Source organism: Culex quinquefasciatus, chromosome 1, assembly GCF_015732765.1.
Source record: "Culex quinquefasciatus strain JHB chromosome 1, VPISU_Cqui_1.0_pri_paternal, whole genome shotgun sequence".
Lineage (NCBI taxonomy): Eukaryota > Metazoa > Arthropoda > Insecta > Diptera > Culicidae > Culex > Culex quinquefasciatus.
Window position 1 is genome coordinate 55,150,597 of NC_051861.1, and position 15,861 is coordinate 55,166,457.

General features: G+C 37.8%; 1 protein-coding gene across 1 annotated transcript; it reads right to left on the reverse strand.

Moving 5' to 3' along the window:
* Positions 1–1,083: 1,083 nt before the first annotated feature.
* LOC6052688 lies at positions 1,084–7,430 on the reverse strand. Its single transcript, XM_001868880.2, has 5 exons — positions 7,353–7,430; positions 6,814–7,287; positions 6,385–6,702; positions 1,814–2,251; positions 1,084–1,385 (listed from the first exon to the last, which is right to left on the reverse strand). Exons 1-5 carry the CDS (start codon positions 7,417–7,419, stop codon positions 1,225–1,227), a joined length of 1,458 nt encoding a protein of 485 aa, XP_001868915.2. The 5' UTR covers positions 7,420–7,430; the 3' UTR covers positions 1,084–1,224.
* Positions 7,431–15,861: the final 8,431 nt, after the last annotated feature.

The window sequence follows — 15,861 nt, forward strand, 5'->3', positions numbered from 1 at the left end:
TTCCACTCCCATCGAAAGTCGCCTGAAGCTGCACAAGGGCGCGGAGGAGGAACGGATGAGTCAGCCCTACCGAGAGCTCATCGGGTGTTTGACTTACGCCTGCCTCACCACAAGGCCAGATTTGGCAGCAGCGGTAAACTTCTTGAGCCAGTATCAGAGTTGCCCGGAGGAAGCGCACTGGAAACACCTCAAACGGATTCTGCGCTACATCAAAGGAACTCTCGACCTTGTGTACCGGAAGAACTTGGAAGCGCCAACCGTGGAAGTCTTCGCCGATGCAGACTGGGCGAACGACGTGCTGGACAGAAGTTCGGTAAGCGGTGGAATTTTCAAGGTGTTCGGATCGACGGTGGCCTGGATCACACGGAAGTAACAGACGGTCTCGCTGTCTTCGACTGAAGCTGAGCTCACTGCGCTTTGTGCAGCGGTGTGTCACGAGTGGCAGTGCGTGGCCGAATGGTTACGCTGTCCGCCTTCGGACTCCTAGGTTCGAGCAGAAACTTGCAATAGAGACCACAAAAGACCCGGGGGTCGTTAATGTGGATGGTTTGATTTTGATTTTTTTTTTTGTGTCACGAGTTATGGCTGGGACGTCTCCTGCAAGATCTCGGATTCAAGCCAGAAGAACCGGTCCGAGTTTACGAAGACAACCAATCAACGATCCGGGTTGCGGAGGAAGCAAAAGACTTCGGGCGTCTCAAGCACGTTGATGTCAAGATTCACTTCATCCGTGACCTCATCAAGCAGAAGCGGATCAAGCTGGAGGTTGCAGCGGTTGAGCAGGGGTGTTAGGAAGGCAACCTCTGCCAACTGAACCAACCCTGTACCCCGGAAGTGGTACCAACCTGACGGCGCGAGTGTGGCTGTCAAACATCAATCTCAAGAAAGTTCTCGAATAAACAACACGCGGAAATCTCGTTCACTAAATTAAATTTGTTTTAATTTCGTTTTTCCGCTGCCATTCCGAACACCACTTTACTGTTGAATCAAAGCTGGAATCATTAATTTAATTGAAGTTTGAGTCTGTATACTCGACAGTTTTGGGATTTGGGGACCTGTGATAAAGATATAAACTAATGAAAATTTACTGGTTCGAATCTATTTCAGCGTTCAATAAATTACAATAAATTAAATAAATAATGTCATAATGATTATTTTGCACAGATTTACAAACTACACACTAGTCACAAACATCGTAGATGTTCGAGCTACCACATGTTGCTCTTAAAGTATTCGGAAAAACCGTGTTAAATTATTCCAGTTGAACCCAAATTTTGGCTGTTTAGTTTGTTTGGTTTTAAGATTATCATTGGCAGTATCGTTTTCTTCACCACTTTCCTCGTAGTCGTCTTCTTCTTCATCATCGACAGGAGTGTTGGTAGCCTCTAAAGAATTTTAAGGAGAAACAATAACGTTAACGGAACCTTAAAAACTCTTTTATTAGTGTGCTTAAGGGTGCACAGCAACCAAGGAAGTTGTTGTCTTCTTATTCCAAAATTGTCAAACTTACGGACCCAATCCTGCAAGAATCTGAGTTAAAATAGTTAAACTTTGTTGTAAATAACTGCGAAGACAGTAATTTATGGGATGAATAAAAAATTATATCGATAGTTCCCGCAGTATTGAAGATACTAAAATGTCTGTAACAGAAGTCTGGGTGCAAAAGCTATGGTTGATGTGTACCGTTAAACGAGATTATTTGAGAGTGTGACTTCACGTAACCTCCATCTAAGATCAACATTGATATTACATGAAGCCGCATTCGCAAACTGCTAAAATTAAGCACGCCGAAATGGTGAATCACTGAAAATACCTTCGGTAACTTCCGGTGTCTCTTTAGAGTCTTCTTCATCATCATCATCATTTTCGTTGTCTTCATCGTCATTTTCGGCACTATCATCATCTCCTCCGGATACCAGTGATTCAACAATATCGGTTATCTCATCTGAATCATCGTCGTCCTTAACTTTATTTTTGGTGACGGTCGCATTTTTACTTACAACCTCAGCTACTTGCGCTGCTGCTTGTTTCAACGGCTTCTTCTTAGCATCTTTACTAATTGGTTGGTTTGTGCCGTTTTTGGTTAAACTTGTTTTCTTCTTTTTTTGACTAGTTGTACCCAAAAGGTCTCCTAGGAAATCCCCCTCAAGTAAACTGAATCCGGTATAACCGGGCTCTGACGACTGAATTTCCGGTTCATCTTGATCGGCTCCCTCATCATCATCGTCATCGTCGTCATCATCGTCATCATCTGCGCAAAAAAAAACATTTTTTTAAATATCATATGTGTGCATCACAAGCTTGGTTGATTATAGGTTATTGAATTTTGCCTTTAGTTGCCTTGCCTTGAATCTGTTTTGTTCAGGTGAAACTAATGATGAAGTATAAAAAATTTTAAATAGAAACTTATTAAATAAGTAAATGTTAAATTTATCATAAAAATCATGGCCATTTTAAAATGAGGTAACATTCAAAGGTGAAGCCGTTGATCATTTTCGAAGAAAAATCTAAAATGCTCTTTATCTCATTAAATCTGGAGCAACATTTGAAAGGGGCGGTACGACATTGCTCTTACGGCCTTTCATTACACGCGTTTAAATTGGACGAAAGGTCGTAAGAGCAATGTCGTACCGCCCCTTTCAAATGTTGCTCCAGAAATTTAACAAATGAGCAATTCTCTACCAAAACCGGAAATGGATTTTATTTGTATTTTTTGATTTGGCTCAAACTTTGTGGGGGCCTTCCCTATGACCAAAGAAGCCATTTTGCATCATTAGTTTGTCCATATAAATTTCCATACAAATTTGGCAGCTGTTCATACAAAAATGGTACGTAAATATTCGAAAATCTGTAACTTTTGAAGGAATTTTTTGATCAATTTGGTGTCTTCGGCAAAGTTGTAGGTATTGTTAAGGACTATTTAGAAAAAATAGGTACACGGAAAAAAATTCCCGATTTTTTATTAACTTTTTTCACAAAAACTCAAATTCCCAAAATACGTATTTTTGATTTTCGAGATTTTTGATATGTTTTAGGGACAAAATCCGCAACTTTTGAGCTATAGAGAAACATGGTCAAAAATCTGCCGCCGAGTTATGATTTTTGAAAAACTGGTGATTTTTGGAAAAAATCGAAATTTCATACATAAAATTTTTTTGACCTCATTTTTTTATGCAAAATTGAATTTGCAATCGAAAAGTACTTTAAAGATTTTTTGATAAAGGGCTCCGTTTTCAAGATATAGCCACCGAATGTTTGATTTCAGCGAAATATTTGCAGTTTTTCGATTTTTAAAAATAGTGACCATGAGTGACCATTTCTAAAAATATTTTTTTTGAAAAGTTCAGAAAATTTGCTATAAAATTGAGAGAAAATTTTTAAATCAAGACTAACATTTTTAATGGGCATAGTATTCAAAGTTTGGCCCTTTTAAAATGTTAGTCTTGATTTAAAAATTTTCAAAATATTTTTTTCGAAAAGATCGGAAAATTTCACGAATGTTTCATGTATTAACATTGAAAATCGGACCATTAATTGCTGAGATATCGTCATTAGAAAATGGTGGGCTGTTTGGGTGAGACTTAGAAAACTTCAATTTTCGTGTTTCTTTTTCTTTAAGCCGCTGTATCTCAGCAACCAGAGGTCCAATCTTCAATGTCTCTTAGACAATTTTATAGCAAATTTTCTGAACTTTTCAAAAAAATATTTTTAGAAATGGTCACTCATGGTCACTATTTTTAAAAATTGAAAAACTGCAAATATTTCGCTAAAATCAAACTTTCGGTGGCTATATCTTGAAAACGGAGCCCTTTATCAAAAAATCTGTGAAGTACTTTTCGATTGCAAATTCAATTTTGCATTAAAAAATGAGGTAAAAAAAATTTTATGTATGAAATTTTGATTTTTTCCAAAAATCACCAGTTTTTCAAAAAATCATAACTCGGCGGCAGATTTTTTGACCATGTTTCTCTATAGCTCAAAAGTTGCGGATTTTTGTCCCCTAAAACATATCAAAAAATCTCGAAAATCAAAAAATACGTATTTTGGGAATTTGAGTTTTTGTGAAAAAAAAGTTAATAAAAAAATCGGGAAATTTTTTTTTCCGTGTACCTATTTTTTTCTAAATAGTCCTTAACAATACCTACAACTTTGCCGAAGACACCAAATTGATCAAAAAATTCCTTCAAAAGTTACAGATTTTAGAATATTTACGTACCATTTTTGTATGAACAGCTGCCAAATTTGTATGGAAATTTATATGGACAAACTAATGATGCAAAATGGCTTCTTTGGTCATAGGGAAGGCCCCCACAAAGTTTGAGCCAAATCAAAAAATACAAAAAATAAAAATGGTCGAAATCGGCCGGTTTTGTAGAGAATTGCTCAAATTTCTCATTCCTTTGTGGACCACCAATCAGTGAGGTACTCCTGGATATTAGCTCCTGAAAAGTGCTAAAAAGTGCAAAAATGCCTCACGGCAAGAAAAAGAGGCGGTCCTCACCATCAGGGTCGGCAGATTTGAAGAAGCTGAAGAATGCGCTACCTGCAAAACCAGGCAATTTGAGCAAGGACGCTCAAAATTCGTCTGGTAACCAGTTTGCTACCCTCCCTGTGGACGTGAGCGAGAAAGAAGAAGTTGAACGACGGGTAAAGGTGCCACCCATTTTTGTGAAAACATCGTCATCAGATTTCGGTTTATCAAATCTGGTGCTTTACGAGCTTCCATTCGCTTGTGTGCTGATGGACTCAAAATTCTGCTACCTACCAGAAAGGATTACAACTACGGTCGGGATTTCCTGAACAACACAAAGATTGAATACTACAGCCATGACGATCCAGGTAAACGCCCCATGAAACAGGTCCTCCGAGGCCTGTACGACATGGATGTGAGTGTGCTGAAAAAAGAGCTCAAAACTCTTAAGTTGAACGTAATCGAAGTCTTCAAGATGGCGAGACACAACAAGGACATCAAGTATCGTGATCAACTGTACCTGGTTCATTTCAAGAAAGGATCGACATCACCGTCTGAGCTGAAAGCAGTTCGGGCAATTTTCCACATCATTGTGACTTGGGAACGTTATCGTCCAGTGCACTGTGACGTGACAGAGTGTTCGAACTGTTTGCAGTTTGGACATGGTGTAAGGAACTGTTTCATCAAGAGTCGTTGTGCAACCTGCGGAGGTGAGCACAAAACTCAAGCTTGCGAAACAATCAACGAGAACATCGAAGCGAAATGCTTCAATTGCGGCGGCGACCATTCTACCAAGAATCGAAGCTGCCCAATACGAGCTGAGTTTGTAAAAATTCGGCAGCAAGCGACGACGAGGCACCAACCAGATCATCGCAAAACACCACCAACTTTCACGGACGTGGATTTTCCTGCTTTGGCGTCACCTAGAGCGGGATCTGTTCGAGTGGTTCCAAATCTGCAGCCATTGCCGTTGAATCAGCGGCAAAAAGTTGCAGAGATTACAACAACTCCTGGCTTCAGTCAGCAACCGAGGGAAAACAAAACAGCATCAACGGATGAAGGCAGTAGTGACCTGTTTTCACCACAAGAACTTCTGAACATATTCATCGAGATGACAACAACACTGCTTGGTTGCAAAACTCGTGCAGAACAAGTAAGAACGCTTGGAGGATTTACCTTGAAATACAGTTCGTAGTTTACTCGTTCTAATGATTTTGAATATTTCAATGAATTTACTTTTTTTAGTTTTTAGTTAGGATTAGTTGTTAAAGTGATTTTTTTACCTAAATGTATTCGATTCAGTACAAAAATGTAAAACAATTTTTAAGTAAATAAATGAATGTGAACAGTTAATAATAAAACGAAAAATACAACAAAGATGAAGAGCATTAGGCCATACCTCTTAGCATGTAAACGAAATGTAATTATTATAAGAAAGTTCAATAAAGACATATTTAATTTCAAAAATTAACGAATTTCTGCACCAAAATTAATCAGCATGTGCCGGTTGTTGTTGGGTTGTTGCCTTCTTGAAGCCATTGTAGGAATTTTTTACCTAAATCAATTGTGCTTCAAAATTTATATAATTTTCTGGTACAGTCATTGACGTCCTAGTTGGCAATAATTGATTATTGAAGATTTCCATAACTTCGCAAAGAATGGGATAATCGTTATCAAAAAGAATCAGCATGTGTAGAGCAGTATTCTAAACAACTTGTAGAAGGGGGAGCGCAACATTTATACCTCGAAAAACGAAAACTTATGGCAATTAAGGAAGTTTTCACGTTAAATTAATACATAATAAAGGTCAAAATAAATCTCGGCGATAAAAGGAAAGGAAAACGGAAAAAGTAACAATCATTTAAACTATTGTTTCTAAAAATGTTCAAATTAATGTTGCACAAACAACCTACCGTCTCCCAGACCCAGCGTTCCGAGCAGATCATCGGCGTCGTCTTCCTCCTCGTCTTCATCTTCGTCGTCTTCGTCTTCACCTACATCAATGTCCTCTACCGGTGGAAGTGGTTCCGGCTCAGTTACAGAGAGACCACGTGGTCCGAATTTAAAGCACGAAACACGCAGAACTGCTTCGATTTCGTTGTCGGCGCGCAATTCCAGACCCAAACAAGCCTTAAAATGATCATCATTACGACGGTTTATACCGTAAATACGGCCACAGAAACGATTGAATCCTCCAGGCAGGGGCATGCAGACCGGGGTTGCTTTTCGACCTGTAAAACGTATAGTTTATTATTTCAAATTTCATGGAAATACATCTTGTCTGTGTCCAGTGTTGCCAGAATTCATGATATTCAATATTTTTTAAGCAAAGGGATACTAACCAGAAATAACGCGATTTGCCAAGACACGATCTCCGAATTTGATTCCGATGGACATACGGTTACCCTCGAGGTATTGGATAGTCGCACAGCCTGGCCCTTTCATCGGAACCAGCGGCAGAGCAAAGTCACGACAACAGTTACATTCGTAGGTGGTACATTTGCAGTATCGGTTAATCGGATTTGCATCGTCAGTATTTACCACCGGTGCCTGGCTAACAGCCTCTTGTGGCACTTGGTTGATTTCTTGCAATACCTCATTGTTTTCCGAATTGGTTTCTTCGTCGGCTGCGTTCGCATTGCTGCTGGCCTCATTGCAATTAACTTCGTAGCAATTCACTATTTCACTTACGTCCGACTCATCGACAGCGGCGGATTCGGAAATGTTACCATCCACTGCATTCTCACTGTCGCTGTACTCTTCCACGTCTTGTCGCAACACAATAGGCGCCTTTTTGGAAATTTTGGTAGATTTCGCTGAAATATGATTGGCCGCATTAGTAAAAACTTTCTCGTCTACCCCACGCCTATGCGTCACATACTTTCCAGCACTCTACCAGATGATATGGCGACCATGGCCAAGATTACAAGTAAATTTGCCAACTTCATGTTGAAAATTACTGAAATTATTAAGAAAATACATGCATCAGTGTTTAAAACGTTTTAACAGCAGGGATCTTGCTTTATTTCAAGTAAAAATTCTAGTATGAAGAACAGCAACATTATTTTATCTATCAAAAACTAGTTTTGTCTAACAAAATGAAAGTTAAAGATTCTTTAGCAAACGACCTAACGACCGAGGCCAACATTTACTTCCCCATCCGACGGAAGGTGTGATCTGACGAATCGTGCTTGCCATTTCATTAGGGCACATAACTTTTTTTAGACAAGAGTGTGTCGTCGTCGGTGTGTCCCTTTCACACCTTATGTAAACTGTCATTCGAGTGAAAGGGATACACCTGGAACGGGACGGCTGGATAGAGTTTTCTTTTTGAGTGTTTACGTTTGTATTCTTCTTCTGTTTCTTGCAAGAAAATTCGTGTTCGAATACAAATTTCAAGCAATCTGTGATTCAGATAGCTTGACAATTCAAATTTTCTTGATGATGTTTTTCAACTCAGTGCTCAAGCATGCAGATGACTTTTTCTTTGGTTGAAATGTTGTTTAGTTTTTCCTCGCAGATTTTTTTTGAATTTGGCTGTTAAAATTTGCGGTTGGACGTGAGTGGAGTTTATGTTCCGTCGTTTTACTGTGGATCCGTTCATAAGGAGCTGCCGAATACAAATCACTAGAAATGGTTGGCAAATCAAAGATGACTCGAGGTCACGCTCGAGGTAATTGATACGATACGATCACTTACTTCAATCTAAAAAAAACCCTAAAAAGCCTTCAAGTAAATGAATGGGAGGGAAGTTTTTTTCTTATATCTACTCCTGTCGTTGTTCCTTTACGCAAAGAAAGTAAATAAATCATTCCCAGTTCCCCAAAGAGGAGCACACTTGAAGAGTATCGGGGCAGGCATTTACAAAGCGAATTCAGCGGCATATTTTACTCAACTAATGTTGTTTGAAAAAATTAACATTCCATAGGTCGCACGCCCTAATGTGTCAGAATCGGAAGAAATGGCCGGCAAAAATTCAAATTTGTACCAATTCATTCACTTCAAAGTGTAAAAAGTTTGGTATTCAATTTGTGGCAACGTGTTGAAATTAAAATGTGCGTAAAAAATCAAATAGGCTAAACTGTGCCCATTTTTTTTTTCTTGACCGGTTCTTTCCGAAGTGCGTATATCGCTTGAAATAACATAAAGATTTAGGGCTCCATGTTACGGCTTGTTTAAAAAAAAAATGTAAAAAAAATTGCGGGTGGACACCACTCTTTTTATGTCCCAAATTGCATAATTTTTCAAATATTTTTTTTAACATTTTATTATTTCCTGGGGTCAAATCGGCTTAGTGTACGGATTTTCAGTGCCAGATCGACTCGAGGCTCGAACCAAAATTTTCAGTGGGAAGTGTTGGTAGCCTTAAGGTCGTAGATGGAGTCTTTCATTCTTGGGGCAATGACTGTCAATGATGCCTGAATTCAGTGTCCAGGAATAGTAAATTGGAATGAAAAGTTAATCACTATATGTAAAACGCTTCGCTTAGGAATCACTGACTTAAATGGTAATGATTTAATTTACAAAACAGAACAAATAAACAAATTTTACAAAAGCATTCGGAACCAGACTTGACTGTCCGAAGATCTTGGGAAACTTTGAAACGAAAATGGAATCACGAGATCTTTGTTACTGTTGTCTTTTTTTGTCCGAAACGAAACTATTGGCACTACGCCCCCCGGGGCATGGCCTTCCTCTAACGTGGGATTTCTGCTCCAGCGCCTCTGACGAGACAGGAGAAACCGGGACCGACGTTTTACTTCACCATCCGATAGAAGCTCAGTGGATAAGGCGGGAATCGAACCCGCGTCTCATAGCATCATCGGGATCGGCAGCTGAAGCCTCTTTTTTTTGTCCATTTAGCTCAAATTTGACTTCAAAAATGCTCTACTGTAAACAATAAAGCAGTGTTTCTCAACCAAAGGGGAGTTCTTAAATTTTTGGGAAGGAACGAGGTATGATATGTAGATGAAGATATCGCATCAAGGGATTATTATCAGGAAAAAATGACTAAATTGGAAAGTTTTATTTAAAAAGAAGAAAATGAAGAAGCTAGTCCGTCCCATACAGTATGTAAAAAAAGTATTTACACCCCTTGGGCACAATGCACATTTTGTGATCAAACATGTAAACAATTTCATATTTGACAGAAACCTAGTACTACGTTTTGTTCAGAAACTCATGCCGAACATTTTGCTTCAAAAAACTCATGAAAAGATGATTTCTATAAAAAGTTATATAACAAATACTATTACAAAAATAAAAAAAGGTGCAAAAAAAGTTTGCACACCTTTCGAAAAATTAACATAAATAAAGTTATTTGCTGACAAAATACCATAAATCTAGTCTCCCAACTCCAAATAGGCATCCTGGACTGATTTAAAAAATAATTTGGGTTGAATATAAAGTTTACTAAATACTTAGTGTAAAAGTTTATATAACTCTGTAAATTCCATATAAAACTTATCCAAACTGAATTTTGCAAACTTTTAATTTAACTAAATGTCAATATATTACCATAGAATTGCTAAATAAGCATTTTGGAGTGGGTATAACACCGTTTTGGGGGTCTTTGTATCGATAGAATAGATTTTTCGTTGGAATTTCGTACCAACCCGGAATTACGTCGTCGGAAAATACGCCGGCATCCAAACCGGTTTACGATTCAAAAGTCAACCTAAGTGGCATCAGAAAGGGCATAAAATTTCCGATCTTTTGATATCCAAACATCTAGGGTTTCTATAAAACCCACGTTTTTAAATACATGAGCAAAAAGTAAGTTTGATCCACGAGAACAAAAATTACGAAATTTCATACATTTTTGGCAGATTGCTCAAACGAACCATAACAACGTTTTTACCTAGGTTTACCTAGGTTTAAATTAGTTTTATATAGAATTTCCAGAGTTTCATATACTTTTTTACTAAGTAGTTAGTAAACTTTATATTCAATTCAAATTTTTTTTTAATCAATCAAGGATGCCTATTTGGAGTTGGGAGACTGGATTCATGGTGATTTGTCAACAAATAACTTTATTTATGTTAATTTTTCGAAAGGTGTACAATAGGGTGCCCTTTTTTTCAATACCTCGCTCCACAAGCTGAATATTGTTCCTTGACCTATTTTAGGACTCTGGGCCAAATATGAGCAAAATCGTTCATAATTTACCCATTGATACTCGAAGGTGAAGTTTGTATGGGAAAAATCGAAAAAATGTATGGAGATCCCAAGTTTCTTACGGTTTGGTCTGCACGGTGCGTTTCTTTCGTCCAAATATTCCCAAAAGTGAGATTCTTTTTGAAAATTTAATGCTCTACAACTTTGTAGAACATACCAAAACCGTAAAACCCGATCCTGAGAAGTTATTAGCGATTTAAAAAAGTCATTTTTGTATGAAAAACATTTTTTTCACCAACTTTAGACTCGGGTATCAATGAGTTAATCTCATGCAATGTCGCTCAAAATTTGCATAGATGCTTAAAATAACCAAAAAAACCGTTTTCCGCTTGTGGAGCAGGGGGTCATATTTTCTGGGCACCCTAGTGTACAAACTTTATTTGCACCTTTTTTTGATTTTTGTGATAGTATTTGTTATATAACTTTTTATAGAAATCATCTTTTCATGAGTTTTTTGAAGCAAAATGTTCGGCATGAGTTTCTGAACAAAACGTAGTACTAGGTTTCTGTCAAACATGAAATTGTTTACATGTTTCATCACAAAATGTGCATTGTGCCCAAGGGATGTAAATACTTTTTTAACATACTGTATGCAAATTCATCAATTTTGAGGTAATGATGCAGTTTGGTTCGAAATCATGTAAACTATCAGAAAAAAATATAGTACTTAGTTATAGAAAACCGAAGAAAATCCACTTTTTCGTGAAATTATGACACGTAGCCTTATGGGCGGGACAAATTTGACATGCGACGGCTTGCTGTTTTTACATATGGAATGGACTCGATTAGAGCGGCAGAAAACAGCTATTAGGAAATGATCATCTCGAGAAAATGTATATTTTGAAGGCTTTCATTATTAACTAATGAAAGATTAAAAATGCATTGAACTGAAATCTAATAAAGAAAAAAATGTCCCCAAAAGGATTATCTCCTAATCAGCATCTTCAAATTAGCGTGATTTATCTGACCATGCCCAGACAATCCCTAACAGCATTTTTCAGATATAATTGTCTACAGCTCACGTTCGACCGCGCTTAACCCATTTAGCTCGAGCACCATCACCGATCGTCGAGAGATGTAACGGTACCAACGAAAGGGTAAACATTCGGCTGTGCTACTTAATATCTTTTCAATGAATCCATTCCAATATAGTCAAAATAAATGTCGAAAGAGGGGTGAAGGGACTAATAAAAATTGGGCAGATAATTAGCTCTTTTTTGTTGTTGCAAAAAAGCTTTTTAACTGGTTCCAAAATCTCACTTAATCATTGATTTCCGCTACCGATGAATTCAAAGTCGACAGCATATCACACACAGAAGACTGTAGAAAGTTGTGATGGTTTTGATTTTTATTTCAAATAAATATACCGTCTTCTAATTTATCGTTTTCGATTCCGTTCATTTGGTTATCGAACGTGAAAGTGAAATTTTTCGTGCCTATTAGCGCGCTCGAAGCAAGGAATTTAAATAAACTTTTGCGAAGATGAACCGCCCGCCGTCGTGGTCGTCGACATCGTCATCGCTTTTTCTTTGGGACAATATGGTAATTTTGTGCTACATTCCAAAGTGGTTGGCGCATTTTTATGTGTTACAGTGAACAGTATGCAAATTATGTTTTAAACGCGATAATTAAAAAAATGTGCGTTTCTGGAACCGTGTTTTAAGCGATTATGATCTGGAAGAATTAACGTAACCAAGAAACGCAACAGTACCACACAACAGGAATAACGGTTTCTTTTCGCAAAGCTACCGTTTTCTTTCGCTCTTCTCAACAGATTTTAGACTCAAGTTGTATGCGCCGAATATAAGTGACTAGCGTGCTGCTTTCTTCAACGGTTATGATATTGTGGGGAAATCCGAACAAAAGCACAAAGATATTTAGCAAACCTGTCCTCATTAGCAATACAAAAAAACCCAAACATTTAGGTAATGAATACTGGTGGCACATTTCATTCGATTAAGCTGTTGAATTTATCAGAGTCTGATCACTGAGATATCACTAAATATAAAAAAATATCAAAAGTTTCACTAATCAAACCGAATCACTGAACCAATCACCAATGCTGTAACTTTTTTTCAATTTCACAGTTATCCAACCTTGAGTATATGTTGTTGGTGATCACACCAATCCAGAAGCACAAACACTTTTCTTCACTACACTGATGATGATTTTCAATGAACAACCTTCTCCTGTGGTTTCCCGATCGCAACTGGATTCACTGAGCCAGCCAGGTGTAGTGTTCAAGTCTCCGGAAAGAAAGCGCAACTCAGCTCCCGATTCCCATACATAGCTCCAAACCCAACATTCGCAGAGTAGAGAGCAAAACGTTATGATCGCCGCCGCCGACACAAACAACCGCTAGAGTCTCCACTTTGGGCAGCTTTCGTGAAAGGCAGAAAAACTAGCATTTCTTGGTTATAGGCTCTGCATGATTTAATGGGTTTAAGAGCGAGTCCACGAACAGGGCATATCCCTTTGTATGGGACGTCGTTTGGACCTCACCAATCTGCCTGAAATTTTCAGGGGTTGTTTGTACATATAAAACTAGCATCTGGCCAAAATATGAGCACTCTAGGTCAACGGGGAGTGGGGCAAATCGGGACACAAAGTTTGAAGGTTCAAAAACGTAAAAAATCTTAAAAAGGCTATAACTTGAGAAAAATCAATTTAATTTCAAAATTCAAAATGCATCTTAAAGGGCTTCAAAAATGCAACAAAATGCAGGGTAGAGCATCCAAATTGGTTAGTTCTAAAGAAAGTTATTGACATTTTAGTGAAAAAATAGCATAATTTTCAAACTCAAATAAAAAAGTGTTCCATCCAGATATCAACTCGGTTCGACCTGCAGCTTGTAGGGGACATCTGGGACTACCATCTGAGACTGAGACCGCTTTGGGTAAGGCAGTTTAACATATTGGCATTGCACTGTGGTCCAGATCGCAAAATTAAGTGGAAAATGGATTTTTCGAAAAATGGTTAAGTTTTGGAGCTTTGGTGTCTTCAGAAGAGTTGTTGCATATGGAAAGGGGCAACTTTTGGTTTGGTTGAAAATTAGGGTGGTTCACGATTAGGGTGATTTTGGAAATCTAACTTTACAGGAATATTTTTGGGATTTTTTTTGTCTTCTAGAAAGTTGTTGGGCTTGCCATTTCAAGCAACTTTGTCGAAGACACCAAAATTTTATCTCGTAATCTACGCCTTCTATGACCAAATTTATAGAAAGCATCTGAGCAAACCTTCAAAAATCAGTTTTTTGAACGTGGCAATTCAGGGTTAAGTTTTAGAGAAAAGTGATGTTCTGAGCACTTTTAGAGCTCTAAAAACGAACATTTTTATTTGTTGACATGCCAATTTGGACTTAAGGGTCAAAAGTTACAGCCATTTTAAGGTAAAAAAGATGCAAATTTAAAACTTAAATATCTCAAAATGGCGCAAGCCAAATTTTAAGCACTAGGTTGCATTTGAAAGAGGAGATCTAGCACTACAAACGCTGAAAAATCTCAGAGGTGTTTTTCTTTAAACTCGAGATATCTTCATTTGAAAAGTCTAATTTTCAAGGAAAATCATATGGGACCACCCTAACGAAATTCGAAAAATGTCCAAATATATGTTTTTCCATGTAATTTTGCCCGCTGAATCCGAATCTGCCCTCAGAATTGAGCCAAAGTATCGAAAAACCGAGTTTTGGTCATTTTTTGGGTTTCCATGTAAAATTATCATTTATGACCAAATTATGACCAAAACTCGGTTTTTCGATACTTTGGCTCAATTCTGAGGGCAGATTCGGATTCAGCGGGCAAAATTACATGGAAAAACATATATTTGGACATTTTTCGAATTTCGTTAGGGTGGTCCCATATGATTTTCCCTTGAAAATTAGACTTTTCAAATGAAGATATCTCGAGTTTAAAGAAAACACCTCTGAGATTTTTTCAGCGTTTGTAGTGCTAGATCTCCTCTTTCAAATGCAACCTAGTGCTTAAAATTTGGCTTGCGCCATTTTGAGATATTTAAGTTTTAAATTTGCATCTTTTTTACCTTAAAATGGCTGTAACTTTTGACCCTTAAGTCCAAATTGGCATGTCAACAAATAAAAATGTTCGTTTTTTAGAGCTCTAAAAGTGCTCAGAACATCACTTTTCTCTAAAACTTAACCCTGAATTGCCACGTTCAAAAAACTGATTTTTGAAGGTTTGCTCAGATGCTTTCTATAAATTTGGTCATAGAAGGCGTAGATTACGAGATAAAATTTTGGTGTCTTCGACAAAGTTGCTTGAAATGGCAAGCCCAACAACTTTCTAGAAGACAAAAAAAATCCCAAAAATATTCCTGTAAAGTTAGATTTCCAAAATCACCCTAATCGTGAACCACCCTAATTTTCAACCAAACCAAAAGTTGCCCCTTTCCATATGCAACAACTCTTCTGAAGACACCAAAGCTCCAAAACTTAACCATTTTTCGAAAAATCCATTTTCCACTTAATTTTGCGATCTGGACCACTGTGCATTGTGTCTGCCTGTGTGGATCAATCGGACCGCGCACTGGACTCACAATCCAGAGGTCGCCGGTTCGAATCCCGAGGCGGACGCAAATAAATTCTAAGTGTTAATATAGGTTTTCGATGCCCTCTCCCCGTGCCATACCTTCACACTTAGGAGACCCGGGAGGCGGAGTCTTGTCGCAAAAAGAACGATACACGCCTGTGGATCCGTTGACGAAACCGCTAGGTTTAAGAGGGCCACATAATAAGGTGTTACGTCGATTCCGTTTTTTTTTTTCGTTTAACATATTGAATAGACACTTTTACTCTTAGTGAATTTTTTTGTTGTAAATTTTTGCTCGGGGGACCCCTTAGATCCCATTTTCCGGTTATTTTTTTAAAAGGGTTAAAATGGATGAAAACAAACATTTTTATGCATGTTTCTAATGTGAAATTGTCTCAGGAATACGATTATGATAAAATTATCACCAGAAAATGGTATCTAAGGGGTCCCCCGAGCAAAAATTTACTACCAAAAAATTCACTAAAAGTAAAAGTGTCTATTTGATATGTTAAACTGCCTTACCCAAAGCGGTCTCAGTCTCAGATGGTAGTCCCAGATGTCCCCTACAAGCTGCAGGCCGAACCGAGTTGATATCTGGATGGAACACTTTTTTATTTGAGTTTGAAAATTATGCTATTTTTTCACTAAAATGCCAATAACTTTCTTTAG